The 12,885-nt window shown below is 41.5% G+C and overlaps 1 protein-coding gene and 1 non-coding gene across 2 annotated transcripts in view; one reads left to right on the forward strand and one right to left on the reverse strand.

Moving 5' to 3' along the window:
- The window catches only part of USP39 (ubiquitin specific peptidase 39), a 32,423-nt gene that overhangs the window by 16,639 nt on the left and 2,899 nt on the right, over positions 1-12,885 (reverse strand). Inside the window, 5 exon segments of the mRNA XM_025453802.3 lie at positions 796-873; positions 2,149-2,374; positions 7,624-7,776; positions 9,221-9,357; positions 10,521-10,615. Of these exon segments, the coding sequence (XP_025309587.3) occupies positions 796-873; positions 2,149-2,374; positions 7,624-7,776; positions 9,221-9,357; positions 10,521-10,615 (689 nt within the window).
- Positions 7,747-7,874, forward strand: LOC112665139 (small nucleolar RNA SNORA35). Its single transcript, XR_003140244.1, has one exon. It is a non-coding gene; the product is annotated as a small nucleolar RNA SNORA35 (small nucleolar RNA).

Raw genomic sequence — 12,885 nt, forward strand, 5'->3', positions numbered from 1 at the left:
ATTCCACATCAATATAAACATCAACACCAGCAGAACCGAAAAAAGGACAAGAAAAAAACTGCATTAGGTCTCCAAAATTATTCATCTAGCTCAGCAGTCTCTAAGCTAACGGTTAATTTTGGCATTCATGGAAACCGTCTAGTTGTAATGCCAACATGGATATTAAGGATAGAGGACTTGAAGACTGGGAATCTTTTTGGAAGACAGCCTCATTTCTCCAAGTACAGGCTCAGGGGGAGGAACTAGCTTTTACTCTGCTTCACCAATTTAGAAGCCACGCAAACAGCTCAGTGAGCCCTCCTCACATTAACTCTTGCACTACCAGACTACCAGTTGACAAAATGCTGCCAGCCCCTCAGCACAGAACTGGATCAGGATTTCTAGAGCGCAATTGTAACCATTTCCATGTATTAACTAAGCATGCCATCAGATAATAACCATATCCTAATTTTTTTAAATGGAGAGGAGCCTGTTCAGGAATAAAGCTTAGTTCACGTGTACATAGACACTACCCTGACACAAAAAAATAAACAGTTAAGAAAAGGATGGGAAGTTGCAAAGTGCCGTAAAAACAAGCAAACAGGGATCCCTGGGTGGCTCAGCGTTGAGCGTCTGCCTTTGACTCAGGGCATGATCCTGGGATCAAGTCCCGCATCAGGTTCCCTGCATGAAGACTACTTCTCCCTCTGCCTATGTCTCTGCCTCTCTGTGTTTCTCGTGAATAAATGAATAAAATCTAAAAAAAAAAAAAAAAAAGTAAACAGAAAAGAGCTCTTACAAAAGAAAATGACTTACTCTTCTTTTTCTTCTTTGTACCCCCCAGAGCTGAGTGCAGAGCATTCAGAAACCAGGACAGGAAGTCAACTCCATCCCCTGGAAAAGAAGGAAGGGTGGGACACGTCAAAGCTGGAAATTAGTATAACACAAACCATGCACTGGCTGGCATGATGTCACATTCCTGGTTTTCCTTTCCTTCTAGGCCTCACCATTCCTTCCCCTGGCTGCCTCTTTATTTGGTCAGTAAATGCTGGCACTCCTCAAGGTCAAGCCCTTAGTCTTCCAGTCTTCACTCTCTCCTTGGGCTCTCTGACCCAACTAGTACCTTTGATTATCATCTCTACTTCAAACTTGTATCTCACCAGCCACCAAAAGCCAGTATTAAATTTCCCCTCTAAATCACTCCTCAGCCTGAATCATGTTTTTAAAACTTAAGTCTGATGTCACATCTTGGCCTAAAGGCCTTCACTAACTCCCCACTGTTGTCAGGGTATAACCCAAGCTCCTCTTTGCAGCACCTAAACCGGATGATCTAGTCCCTCCCTCCCACCTCAGCTCTCACACTGTCCCCTGGACTCTAGGCACCTGGCTACTGGCAGCCTTCCATCTGTTCCGGGCATGTCCACGTTGTTGGAAGCATCCTCGCTACCTGGAATGCCCAGCCCTGACCTATCTCCACTGTGCCTAGAACTCAGCTAGCTCTTCCTCCACTCTGACCCTGGCCAACTTCCCAGGTGCCCAGCTGGGGTTCCTTGCTTTATGCCCCCTCCCAAAGCATACTTCACTTCATCTATCATAGCACTTATACCCTTGAGTCAGCTTTTTACACAACTACCTTCCCAACTAGAATAGGAGCTCCTGGAAGAAAAAAACTGTGCAGCTTATCCCTGTTGCTCTAAAACCTACTAGCAGCACGAAAGGATGGTGAATAAACAGACACGAGGCGAGAGGATGTTGTATGAGATCCAGGTGCTAAGAGCTACAGAGTGTCCTCTCTACTCACATGGCAATAACTAGTTGTACTTAGGAGGGATGAAGAGTCAAAATAGGTCATCGGAGTATCTAGTCTGCAGAATGACAAAATGAGAAGCAAACACGGCAAGTGCTTAAGAGCTGGTGCCTTTCTCAAAGCCTCCTCATCTTCCCCTCAGCCATACAGTTTAGTTTACCAAATAAGACAGACTTTCTATCCAGATGAAGTCACAGGATTCTGAGCAGGGCAGACTGATGAAAGGAATGAGGAACGCAATCATGCTATCAACTAGAAGCACACCCAGTTACAACAAGGTTCACTTCAAGTGCAAGTAAATTTGCTCATCAAACTGGTTTTGTTGCCCTACCATTAGAAAAGATGAAGGACTCATTTCTTACCTTGCTTGGTGATCTGAAAAGTCTTCTTGCTGCAAAGGACAACAGCCTGAAGCATCTCATGGGGAGAGACATGTGCCTTGAAATTTCGAGGGTTCCAGAGCTTTCTCATCAGCTCTCCAAAACGCTGGACCAACAAGAACATGATATCCCCCGGAGGACGCTTGATGTTCTTATAATTATCTTCTTCCAAGAAGTAGTTCCGTAGAGGAGGAACATTAGACAAAGCCTAGAAGTAGAACACTCCAATTAATCCAGAACCCCCATGCAGGGCCCCGCACACAACCTCAGAAACAAGCTCTTCTACTAGAATTGGGCCTGTGATGGCCCTCAAGAGGCAGAAGGAAATGCTCAGGTTTAAAGTTCATGTTATAGAAACAACTCTGTACTATTTCACATAAAGTCCAGTTCTGTAGACACTTAACTGACATAGACATAATGAAGAAGTTTTGTTACAATTTTAATTTTTTTTTAAGCAATGTCTATTCCCAAAATGGGGCTTGAACTCACAATCCCAAGTCAAGGGTCACATGCTCCACCAACTAAGCCAGCCAGGTGCCCCAAAGAAATTAAAAAAAAAAAAAAAAAAAAAAGTATTTAAGGCCCTATTCACTGACCAACTTTTTTTTTTTTTAAGATTTTATTCTCAGATGCTTACTGGTTGAGCCACCCAGATGCCCCCACTGACCAGCTTTTTAAAATAATTTCCTTTATTTACTCTAATTAGGCCTGTGACTATCTTTGGATTCAAGGAATTGAGAGCTAGAAACCTAAATACTCCATTTGGCTAGGGTACAGATTACTACCTGGAGGCCAAAAATCCCACATCTCTTCATTGTACATAAAAATAATATGGGGATGCCCATGTGGCTCAGTGGTTGAGCTGCCTTCAGCTCAGGGCATGATCCTGGAGTCCCAGGATTGAGTCCCACACTGGGCTCCCCAGAGGGAGCCTGCTTCTCCCTCTGCTTATGTCTCTGCCTTTCTCTGTCTCATGAATAAATAAAATCTTTTTAAAAAATAAAATAAAATGAAATAATATGTAAATTATCTTAAAATCCGGTGTTTTTCCCAAATGTGGTATTTACTGAGAGAGTGGTAATAAATATAAACAAAATGAAATAAAAATGAATTCTATGGAAACATGACACAAAATGAACATATACATAAAAGGGACTGATTCTGTTAGGATTGAAATGGTCAGGATCCCTGGGTGGCGCAGCGGTTTGGCGCCTGCCTTTGGCCCAGGGCGCGATACTGGAGACCCGGGATCGAGTCCCACGTCGGGCTCCCGGTGCATGGAGCCTGCTTCTCCCTCTGCCTATGTCTCTGCCTCTCTGTGTGTGTGTGTGACTATCATAAATAAATAAAGAATAAAAAAAAATAGGATTGAAATGGTCAAAAGATTTAGGAAAACAAAAATACATTTTACCTCATGAGGCAGAACGATCAATACTAGCCATGTGGGTTCAGGAAGAAATACATGTTCACTAGTATGAACTACAAAACTGGGAGGGAGACCACAGAAGAGACCTTAAATAGACACAGTCTCCCCACAGTCCCCTCCTAATTGGTTTGTGAATCCTTACCAGTACTGTGCTTACTATGGGCACAACTTTTTTGGCAAGGTAATCCATTTAGAAAGGAGGACAGGTTTCTGCTGGACACAATAAACCCAGGTGTCTTAGTGGAAGACAACTCAGGACAACTCCAGACACAGGGAGTACTGTAACAATAGACATGATCAGGAAAGCCCCTGCAAACTGAGCTCAGCTAAAGAAGAACTTCATGCTTAGAGAATAATTACCAAAAAATGAGTTACTATCTAAAGGAAAGCAATCTGGATAAAGTTCGTCCTAGTTCTCAGTTCTCCAAGCTCTGGAGGAAGGCTGCTCAGGGGCTTCAGCAACAATACAAAAAGTAAGTGTCAGAGAGGAAACTATTCAGCCTCCAGATGGAGTATTTCATCATTCAATCCCATTCTAGCAGCAATAATATCACAAAGGGTTTGTTCATCTCCTTATTTTATAAATAAAAACTTCCCATGGGAACTAAAACCCATCACAAAGTCAAGGCTAATGCCAGGCTTCAAATCCTCTGTTCATCTTCCAAGTCTTCACAAAGCCATGAAAGACCATAAGAGAAGCAAAGTCTCTCTCTACCTAAGAATTTGACCTTTCCAGGGTCTAAAGCATGACATCAGTCACACACACCAAAACTAATAAAAACTTCATAATTTTTTACCCAAATTCTTTATGCAAAAATACCATAAGCAAAGTTTAAAGGCCTAAGAACTGGAAGGAAATGTTTATAACATATACAATAGGATGCCTGGGTGGCCCGCCGGTTGAGCATTTGTTTGCCTTCTGCTCAGGGCGTGATCTCAGAGTCCCGGGATCATGTCCCACATCGGGCTCTCTGCATGGAGCCTGCTTCTCCCTCTGCCTGTGTCTGTGTCTCTGCCCCTCTCTCTCTCTCTCTCTCTCTCTCTCTCTCGCTATCTCTCATGAATAAATAAAATCTTAAAAAATATATATATATATATATGCTACCAAAAAAAACTAATATATATCTCTTAAAGCTCAATGAAATAAACCACCAATAGAAAAATGAGTACATACATCCCAACATCACACTAAAAAATGTAAATAATCAATTTTAGAAGCTAATGAGGAAAGGTACATTAAATGTATCAAAATGGGGAGGAAAGTGTGACAATGCAAGATGAATCCTCTTTTGTGTTGTTGATGGGTATGGGAATTGCTACAAACATCCTATAGCCCAGTCTCCCCACTGTCCCCTCCTATGCCTTAAATACACTAACACAGAGGTGATGATTAAGCTTCAATTCATCCACAAAATGGATTAACATATAATTATTAAAGATGCTGCACAAGAATACGTACAAGCCTATTTCAGAAGTATCACAGGTTCGGTTTCAAACCATCACAATAAATAATACTACAATAAAGAGAGTCAAATGAACTTTTGGGGTTTCCCAATGCATCCTAAAGGTTATGTTTACACTACACTGTAATCTTTAAGTAGGCAATAGCTTCTATCTATAAAAACAACATACAAAAAATTAAAAAATTAAAAAATAAAAACAACATACATACCTTAATTTAAAAATACTTTATTGCTAAAATATGCTAACCATCCAGGCACCTGGGTGGCTCAGTGGGTTAACCATCCTACTCTTGATTTTGGCTCAGGTCATGACCTTATGATTGTGAGACTGAGCCCCATGTCAAGCTCCCCAAGGGGCATGGAGCCTGCTTAGGATTCTGTCTCTTCCCCACCCTCAGTCCCTCCTCTCACCCCACTCATGCTCACACTCTCTCTAACAAAAAAAATTGCTAACCATCACCTGAGCTTTCAGTGAGTCACTCTCTTTTTGCTGGTGGAAGGTCTTGCCTCCATGCTGATGGCTACTGACTGATCAGGTTGCTGAAGGCTAGGGTGACTGTGGCAGTTTATTAAAATAAGGTAACAACTGAATCTTCCTTTCATAAACAATTTCTCTATGGCATGTAATGCTGTTGGATAGCATCCTACCCACAGCACCACTTACAAAATTAGAGTCAATCCTTTACAACCTTGCTACTGCTTCATCAGCTAAGTTTATGTAATACTCCAAATCCTTTGTGGTCATTTCCACAATCCTCACAGCATCTTCACCAGTAGATTCCACCTCAAGAAACCACTTTCTTCACTCATCCGTAAGAAACAACTCCTCATTCACTAAAGTTTTATCATGAGATTGCAGCAATGCAAATATAATAAAAAACCTGAAGTACTGCAAGAATTCTCAAAATGTGAGAGTCAAGAAGCGAGCAAATGCTATTGGAAAATTGGTGTTGAAAGACTTCCTCCGGATGCTTGGGTGGCTCAGCAGCTGAGTGTCTGTCTGCCTTCGGCCCAGGGCATGATCCCGGAGTTCCTTGATCGAGTCCCGCATCAGGCTCCCTGCATGGACCCTGCTTCTCCCTCTGCCTGTGTCTCTGCCTCTCTCTCTGGGTCTCTCATGAACAAATAAAATCTTTAAAAAAAAAAGACTTCCTCAACACAGGGTTGCCACAAACCTTCAATTTGTAAAAAGAACAACCTCTGAGAGGTATAATAAAGCAAAGTGCAATAAAATGAAGTATCCCAGTAATGATTTCATAATATACCTTTTTCTTAATTTTTTCTTTATTTTAGAGGAAGGGAGGGAGGGAGGAAGGGAGGGAGGGAGGGTATGTGAGAGCACATGAGCAGGGGGAGGGACAGAGGAAGAGAGAATCTCAAGCACACTCAGCGCTGAGGAGGGAGCCGAAGGCAGGACTCAATTTCACAACCCTGAGATCATGATCTAAGCCAAAATCAAGAATCAGATGCTCAAACAATTGAACCACCCAGATGCCTCTTTCAAAATTTGCTTTTAAACCAGTCCATAATGGACTACTAGAGAAAGGGAAGAATGAAGACTTCACTTTAAACTTTCTATATCTTCTACCCCCAAAAAGATATTTGTTTTTTTAATTAATTTTGGTCAATTAAGCAAAATTATTAATTTTCTTGTGTTTATCAACATTTTCTAACCATCCTACAATGCATAATATTACTCAGTTTTTTTAAAAAAAACTTTTTTTGAAGAATTTATTTATTTATTTGACAGAGAATGGGAGAGCACAAGCAGCGGGAGTGGCAGGCAGAGGGAAAGGGAGAAACAGGCTCCTCACTGAGCAGGGAGACAGATGCAGGGCTCCATTCCAGGACCCAGGGATCATGACCTGAGCCAAAGGCAGATGTTTAACTTACTGAGCCACCCAGGCGCCTCTACATAAACAAACCTTAATTGCAAATAAGACAACTCTGGTTTTCTGCATTCCTCAGTTCAAGCCGTAAGCTTAAGAGCAGGATCAAGACATCAGACAACTAGCACAGGAACATCTGCACTATTTCACACACACACACACACACCCCATCTTGCACATATGTTTCTTATTTGGTACTCCCAAGCCATACACACATTCTATCCTTCATTCCTTGAAAACTCCAGAGGCCACTGACTCCAGAGGCTAGAAGAGGCCTCACCATCTGGCAGCAGCCCTTTGAGCTGACACAGAAATGTTCTGTTTGATATAGAACACTCAAGTACAGGGGCGCCTCAGTGGCTCAGCTGGTTAAGCGTGGGCCTTCAGCTAAGGTCATGATCCCAGAGACCTGGGATCCAGTTCTGGTGTTAGGCTCCCTGCTCAGCCGAAAGTCTCCTTCTCCCTCTGCCCCTCCCTTCTCCCACTCATTCTTTCCCTCTCTCTCTCTAATAAATAAATAAAATCTTAAAAAAAAAAAATAGTCAAGTACAGTCCTCAGCAAGACTTGATGTCTTCAAGAACCAATGATCATAACAGAAAGGAGTCATTTCTTGGCTAAACTTCATGGTATTCCCAGGTTACCTCTCTCCCTCCCCCACTGTTCCCATCCTGATCCTACCTGAAGGACAGCGTTGGCGTAGTCGTTGGCCTTTATGTTATTCAGGCCCACAATACCTGGCAGGTAAGTAGTACCATCATATGCCCGGGAGAGTTTGGCTTGCTTGTCCAAGTTTGCAATCTGCTGCTTTGTGAAAGTGGGCTTCAACACATACTGCAAAGCAAAAGAAAATTCCAAGCTGTTGCAGGACTGCTACAGAGTTCACAAGATATATCTGAAATAGCAATTTCTGCCAGAAACAGGAAACACTTTGGTTGTGAATGCCTCACCACACACCCAAAGGGCTCCCAACAATAGGTATAAAGGCTGAGGTAATATGGAACAGGCCCTCTCCACATTATTAATGTAGAAAGGGATCTCTGTGTTTAACCCAAAATCACTGAATCCTAGGTCTTTCCTCAAGCCCCAGGTCTGGCCAACTCCATGATAAATTAAATGACTGTCAGAAGCTGGAGGACACTCAAGTTTCTGCAAGCAGCAGGAGGCAGAATCTCACATGGGACTTCACACAGAGCCAGTATAGGCCCAGCACAGAAGCAGTAATGCAAACCTGAGATCTCATGAATTCTCTGTGGTTAGAGGGGCAGGAACAGAACCTTCCCCAGTCCCAGAGTTACAAGGGTCATTATGTAAAGGGCTGAACAGAGGTCTTCTACTAATTCATTTTAAAACCTTGCATTTATTTGTTTCTCTTTCTCCAAGTATTAGAACTACTTTAACCTCAATTGTTAATAGGCCTATAAAACTTATAAAAGCAGCATAAATAATGTTTCAAAACTCTGAACACCAAGCTTTCCTTAAAAATGAACAGAGCAGTCAACATGTGTATGTAGACACTTGCTTAAAAGGAAAATTATAATCAACAGTTTCAACATTAATCAAACCCAAGAAGACTTTCCATGCTCTCCACTTAAGTACAGTGACTCTTGGATGGCTCCATCCAGTGACCTGGATGGCTCAGTGGCTGAGGGTCTGCCTTTGGCCCAGGTTGTGATCCCAGGGTCCTGGGATTGAATCCTGTATCAGGCTCCCCGCAGGGAACCTGCTTCTCCCTCTGCCTAGGTGTCTGGCCCTGTCTCTGTGTCTCTCATGAGTAAGTAAATCTTAAAAATCTTTAAAAAGGAAAAAAAAAAAAATACAGGGACTCTTGGCACAGATCACACACCAGAGCCCACATATGGGATACACTGGCCATTCTGGCCGCATCATATCAAAAGTAGCCAGGAGCTGGTATGCAGCTTGATATCCACTGTCCTACACCAGGCCCAATTCACATCCCTATTCCAAAGTATAAAAGCTTAATATAGTTCACAAAGTAGCCATATTTCTTTAGTCCTAAAGTTAGAAAGTAGCCATATTTCTTTAGTCCTAATTCTCAACATTAAATGCAGAAATAACAGCTAGGCTACAGATCAGACCACATTTATGAATCCTGATCTTCTTACTAGAGTCTCCCTGGTTCCTCCCAAAGAAAAAGAAGCCTCTCCAAGCCCAAGGGATTGAGATTCTTCCGTAACCTCAGGTGGGGCAGATCCCCAGGAGCCCTGGGATGGCTCCCAAGAGAACTAGTTCCAAATCAACCCTCATGGACACATACTGTGATATCCTCCAGGGAAGAATCGATGATCTCATAGTTGTCTGGAAGGCAGTAAAACTTGAGAGTGTGGAGGTTGAGGAAGACATGATGGCTAAACTGGACACTGTGAATATAGGCATGAGACTTCAAACCTCGGCCTGTAAGGAAGGATGAAAGGCTGTAAGAGTAGGACAGATGCCAGAGAGACACAAATCAGATTTGATTTTCCTTTCATAACTTTGTACTGGAACACACTAATACCAGCAAAAACTAAGTACTATACCAATTGGTCAGTGAATCTCTTACATGAACTTGTCCCATCACAAAAAAGAGGAAAAAAGAATAGCACATTAGTACTTTATTCCCTGGATGGCATAAACCATTGGTTAGGGAAACTAATTTCATACACATAAATGTGAAATGTGTGTGTGCATGCAGTTGTGTATGAGCTAGTTCCACTTTATCTAAAAGTAAGACTACCTACGCATAGATTATATATAATACATGCACAGACATACATAGATATGCATATATACATGTACAACTACAAATATCCATCATCATTCAGTCCTGCATTTCCAAACACCCACATTCAGGACAATCCTGTACCTATGTAACTTTGTTCAGAATGCCACTCTTTTCTAGAGTCTCTCTACCTTAACCCATTCAATCTTCTATGTCCTACCAGTTCAAGTCCCACATTGACCTCCTCCATGAATTAAACACAAATGCTCCAGCTAATATTGATCTCTACATATTTTAACTCCCAGAGTCCTTATCCATACTCACTGCCACACAGTCCAGCAGTAATCCTTATGATCTTATAGTTTGCTTATTGTTTTATGTGTTAACCTTGACTATGAGCTCTTTATAAGAGCAAGGAATGTAGTTTATGTTTCTTTTGAATCCTCCAGCATACTGTACATAGCATGTGCTTGGTCTGAATGAATTGACTAGTTCCAGAAAAGAATAGGATGAAAAAGCCCTCAGAGCAAAAGGATTTAAAAAAAATAATAAAAAATAAAAAATAAGACATGAGTACAGAAAACATGAGAGATTCAAAAACCCACAGCCTTTAAGACCTCCTACAAAGCCTCAACTAGTTTTTCTTCCCTTTCATACATACACAGGTTCTGACCGAAGAACCTCCTATTGATTTCCTAGGATTATCCCAATTGCCTGGGAATAAAGATAGATATTCTCAGATGTGACTCCTGGTAGCAGCTTACCTTCTTTAAAAGAAAGTAAAAAACCTCTCTGGAGCAGACCTGTAGCTAGCACTGAAAACTTAGAAAGTTTATAATATACAACATTTACTTACCCTGAAAGTACTTGCCACACACCAGACAGGCATATGCATTGATATGTGAGAGGGAGATGGAACATAGTTTCTCAAAGTCAAAGTCCAGCACACTCCTAAAAGAGCCAAACAAAAGAAGAAAAAAAGAAAAAAAAAAAAACAATTAATAGGGAGAGATGTCTAGGAAAGCCCCCAAGTGAAGCAGCATTGGCTCCACATTCCACAACATCACATAGCATCCTTCAGAGATAGTTCAACGACCATATGTAAACTGTGAGGAACATTATTCCTCCCCTAGACATTTAATATAGCACCCCTACACACCAATTCCCAAAGCAATGTCAAGGTATCTCTACCAGACATACAATGCCAATGACCCTCTTTCTTTTTCAAATTTACAACCAGTAGAAAACCTTCTATTGCAGTTACTTTCTCTGGAGGAAAAGCTAAAAAGTAGGACTAAAGCAACAGGGCCCCAACAACATTCCAAATTAAAAGACTAGGGATGGGGCAGTCCCACTTGCGCAGTGGCTTAGCACCGCCTGCAGCCTGAGGTGTGATCCTGGAGACCCGGGATGGAGTCCCATGTTGAGCTCCCTGCATGGAGCCTGCTTCTCCCTCTGCCTGTGTCTCTGCCTCTCTTTCTGTCTCTCTCATGAATAAATAAAATCTTTTTAAAAAGTAAATAAATACTAAATACATACATACATACATACATAAATAAAAGACTAGGGATGGGGGGCACCTGGTTGGCTCTGTCAGTTAAATGTCCCAACTCTTGATTTCACTCAGGTCATAATTCAGGGTTGTGAGATCTAACCCCACATAGGCTCTGTGCTGGGTGTGGAACCTGTTCAAGATTCTCTCCCTCTTCCTCTGCCCACCCCCTTCTCTAGGGAAAAAAAAAAGAGAGAGAGGCAGTGAAAAGACATCAAGAGTGAACAAATCCTTTTATAAAAGAAAAATCGATTTTTGTCCATAAAAATAAATGGGAAGCCTGAATATTAGAATACCTACAAATAGATGTACTTATTTAACTGCAAAGTAATGTTATATGAGTACAGGGCAGGTTAAGGGACAAAAAACATTTTTTTTGGGGGGGGGGGGACAGAAAACTTTTACTTCCATTAAATCCACAGGTGACAAAGAAATTTCTCCTCAAACATTAACTCTAATTAATTGGTAATGGTCCCAGTAAAGCGGCACTGTCCATTAAAGGAGGCAATAGCCACAAGTTAATATTTACATTTAAATTTAAAATAATTAGGGACACCTGGGTGGCTTAGCGGTTGAGCATCTGCCTTTGGCTTAGGGCGTGATCCCCGATACGGAATTGAGTCCTATATTGGGCTCCTTGCAGGAAGCCTGCTTCTCCCTCTGCCTATGTCTCTGCCCTTCTCTCTGTGTCTCTCTCACGAAAAAATAAATTTAAAATCTTTAAAAAAATAAATAGGGGACCCCTGGGTGGCTCAGCGGTTTGGTGCCTGCCTTTGGCCCAGGGCGCAATCCTGGAGTCCCAGGATCAAGTCCCGCGTCGGGCTCCCGGCATAGAGCCTGCTTCTCCCTCTGCCTGTGTTTCTGCCTCTGTCTATCATAAATAAATAAATAAATATTTTTTAAATAAATAAATAAATTTAAAATAATTAGAATTTGAAACTCGGTTCCTCAAGTCATGTTTCAAGTCCTCTCTAGCCATAAATGGCTTGCACCTGCCACAATAAATAGCCCTTATAGTCATTTCACTACGGAGAGAAGTTCTTATCTAATCTATATATTAAACAGTACTATCTTAAGGCATGAATTTAAAAACATCTTAAGATGCCATCTGGGATCAGAGAAATGAAACAAGGATAAAGTAACTACTTCTGCTTTAGGACATATTTTTATCTGTTTTCTCTACTAAATTCCAGCCATCTAAAGTAGTACTTAGCATGTAGTAAGTACTCAAAAAAATACTTAAATTTGCCACTGTCATTTTAAGGACACCATATATATTCCATCAAACAGATTCAAAATAAACTAAAAGCTTTTTATGTACATGCACCTCCTAAAAAAAGAAAATGCCCTCTGACACTTTATATTAAAAGGTAAGGATTGGGGACACCTGGGTGGCTCCGTAGTTGAGCATCTGCCTTCGGCTCAGGGCGTGATCCCAAGGTCCTGGGATGGAGTCCCACATCGGGTCGCCCACAGGGGGCCTGCTTCTCTATGTCTCTGCCTCTCTCTGTGTGTCTCTCATGAATAAATAAATAAAATCTTTTTAAATAAATAAATAAAAGGTAACGATTAATAAACATGGCAGGAGGCACAATTTTCTGGGCAGAAAGCTTTAAAAGGGATAAAATTTGTGAATGTGTTTTTGATGTACAGTTCGAAGAATTTTCTG

This window comes from Canis lupus, chromosome 17, assembly GCF_003254725.2.
Source record: "Canis lupus dingo isolate Sandy chromosome 17, ASM325472v2, whole genome shotgun sequence".
Classification (NCBI taxonomy): Eukaryota; Metazoa; Chordata; class Mammalia; order Carnivora; family Canidae; genus Canis; species Canis lupus.